At 46.4% G+C, this 2,099-nt stretch overlaps 1 protein-coding gene across 1 annotated transcript in view; it reads right to left on the minus strand.

Annotated features, from left to right (window-relative positions):
• Positions 1–993: 993 nt before the first annotated feature.
• Positions 994–2,099, minus strand: part of LOC126495178 (disintegrin and metalloproteinase domain-containing protein 21-like) — a gene marked incomplete at its 3' end in the record, with an annotated part of 8,088 nt that continues 6,982 nt past the window's right edge. Inside the window, exons 2-3 of the mRNA XM_050132758.1 lie at positions 1,228–1,881; positions 994–1,057 (exon numbers count right to left, since the gene is read on the minus strand). Of these exons, the coding sequence (XP_049988715.1) occupies positions 994–1,057; positions 1,228–1,881 (718 nt within the window). The remainder of the gene's footprint in view (positions 1,058–1,227; positions 1,882–2,099) is intronic.

Genomic DNA, 2,099 nt, shown 5'->3' on the forward strand with positions numbered 1-2,099 from the left:
GGACTAAGCTCTTCAGACCCAAATGAGGAGCAGAAGGAGGGAGAACATGAGCAAGGAAGCCAGGTCCACGAGGGGTGCACCCACCCGCTGTGACAGTGGAACTGATCTATTGAAAGCTCACCAAGGCCAGCGGGCCTGGGACTGAATAAGCATGGGATGAAACCGGACTCCCTGAACGTGGCAGACAATGAAAGCTGATGAGAAGCCAAGGACAATGGCACTAGGTTTCGATCCTAATACATGAACTGGCTGTTTGGGAGCCTAGCCTGTTTGCATGCTCACCTACCTGGTCCTGGATAGAAGTGGGAGGACCTTGGACTTCCCGCAGGACAGGGAATCTGGACTACTCATCATTCTCGAGAGGCAGGGGGAATGAAGTGGGGGGAGGGGGGAGGGGTAGGGGACTGGGGGAAGGGGGAGACGTGTGGGAGGAAGGGGAGGGAAATGGGGAGGAGGCGGTAGTTTTTCAAAAAAAATAAACACTCTAAAAAAAAAGAATTAAAATGTAGCTGCATATCCTTCTACCAGACTGGATTCTCGGCAATGTTCTGTCAGTGGGGGCCTGGAAAGTCTGTGTCGATAACATGTGGGTAGTACACTTAGTGAGTCATGGATCTGTGTTAATGGTGATGTTCTAAACATCAGTTCCCTGGCTTCATATGACACAATGCTTCTGTGCTCCTATACAACTTCCTCACCTGGATCCCAAGTCTGCCTTGCTCCCTCCATTCCTCTAAGCTCAGCCACTGAAAATCCTATCCACAAGCTGGAGGAGAGAGGACCACTGACAACATGGTGATAAGGAGTGGGAAAGGGTCAGAGCTCAGGAACCACATTTTAAAGTACCATCCTAGATACGTTCTTAAAGGAGATGTAGACAATTTTCATTAATCCTTAGCCCAAAGACCTAAGTTCAGGACCTAGAGGGTTCCTGGCTCAAGGTCTCCTCTGACCAACAAAGGAGCAAGCTTGGTGCAGCTCCAAACAACTTACCAGCATTACAAAAGACACCAATTTGTAATTTTGAAAGATGTATTCCAGTGTGAGCATCAGCAACCTATCAAAGACAGGTGGTATCAGAATTGAACACCTCCTGTGTTCCCAAAAAATAGACCCAGGCTCTTCAGAACTGTGGAATTGAGGTTTTGCTTGTCTTCTTTCTGACATTTGTATTTTCTTTTCATTTCTCTTTATTTTACAGGATCCAGGAGGCTAACTCATTTTTACCTGGGCATACTGGGTCCAGGTGTATGTCCATGCCCATGAAATAAAGCAGCTTGCAAGTCTTCATACTTGATAATCTTAATCATTGCTACACGAAAGGCCACCCCAAAGAGGAGTGAGCCTATGAAGACATAAATACGACCAAAGACTATTCTTAAATATACCACTGGTTCTTGGCTCTGTCTTATCGTGCGCATTTTAAGTGGAAGGGGTCCACTGTCTACACTCCCTCCAGGTCCATCTCCTATGCAGTTTGGAGGGTCCCAACCCACATGACAATGGCAGTTCCGATGGTTATTGCATACTCCTCTGAAATTGCACTTTTCTGGGGCGCAGTCATAATCCAGTTCAGCTAAAGATCCATTGCAAGACCCTCGATCACAGAAATTAGTTTGGGAACAGGGAGTACCATATCTCACACGTCCAACATCTGTTGATTCTGTTGCTCGATGCTCATCGAGCCCAAAACAGGAAAACCCAGAAATAACTGACTGATGGAATGAAACATGTTCCTGCAAGTGTGGAAGGAAGGTGACATTCGTACACTGCAACCTTCCGCACATCTTATCCTTATCGGCACAAGCTGTGAATACGAGGCTTTCTTGTCTTCTCCGACAATGTCCAAATCTATAGCTTTCCTTATTGATGTCATAGCACCTTTTATTTCCTGCGCGGGCACTTACACCGAAGATTTCCTTGCAATGTATATTGCGATCGGTGCAGTTTCCTTTATAGCAATACCCCTCTTCTGAGCATGGTGTTCCATCTTGCAGATAAAAGTCTGTTGGGCAAGTGAGTATACTCCCATTACAGTACTCGGGAAGATCACATATGTTCTGAATACTTCTGCAAAGTGTCCCAGAAGGACTGTAGGT

This window comes from Alexandromys fortis, unplaced genomic scaffold (genome assembly GCF_014885135.2).
Source record: "Alexandromys fortis isolate MF-2015 unplaced genomic scaffold, M_Fortis_MF-2015_v1.1 scaffold_452, whole genome shotgun sequence".
Lineage (NCBI taxonomy): Eukaryota > Metazoa > Chordata > Mammalia > Rodentia > Cricetidae > Alexandromys > Alexandromys fortis.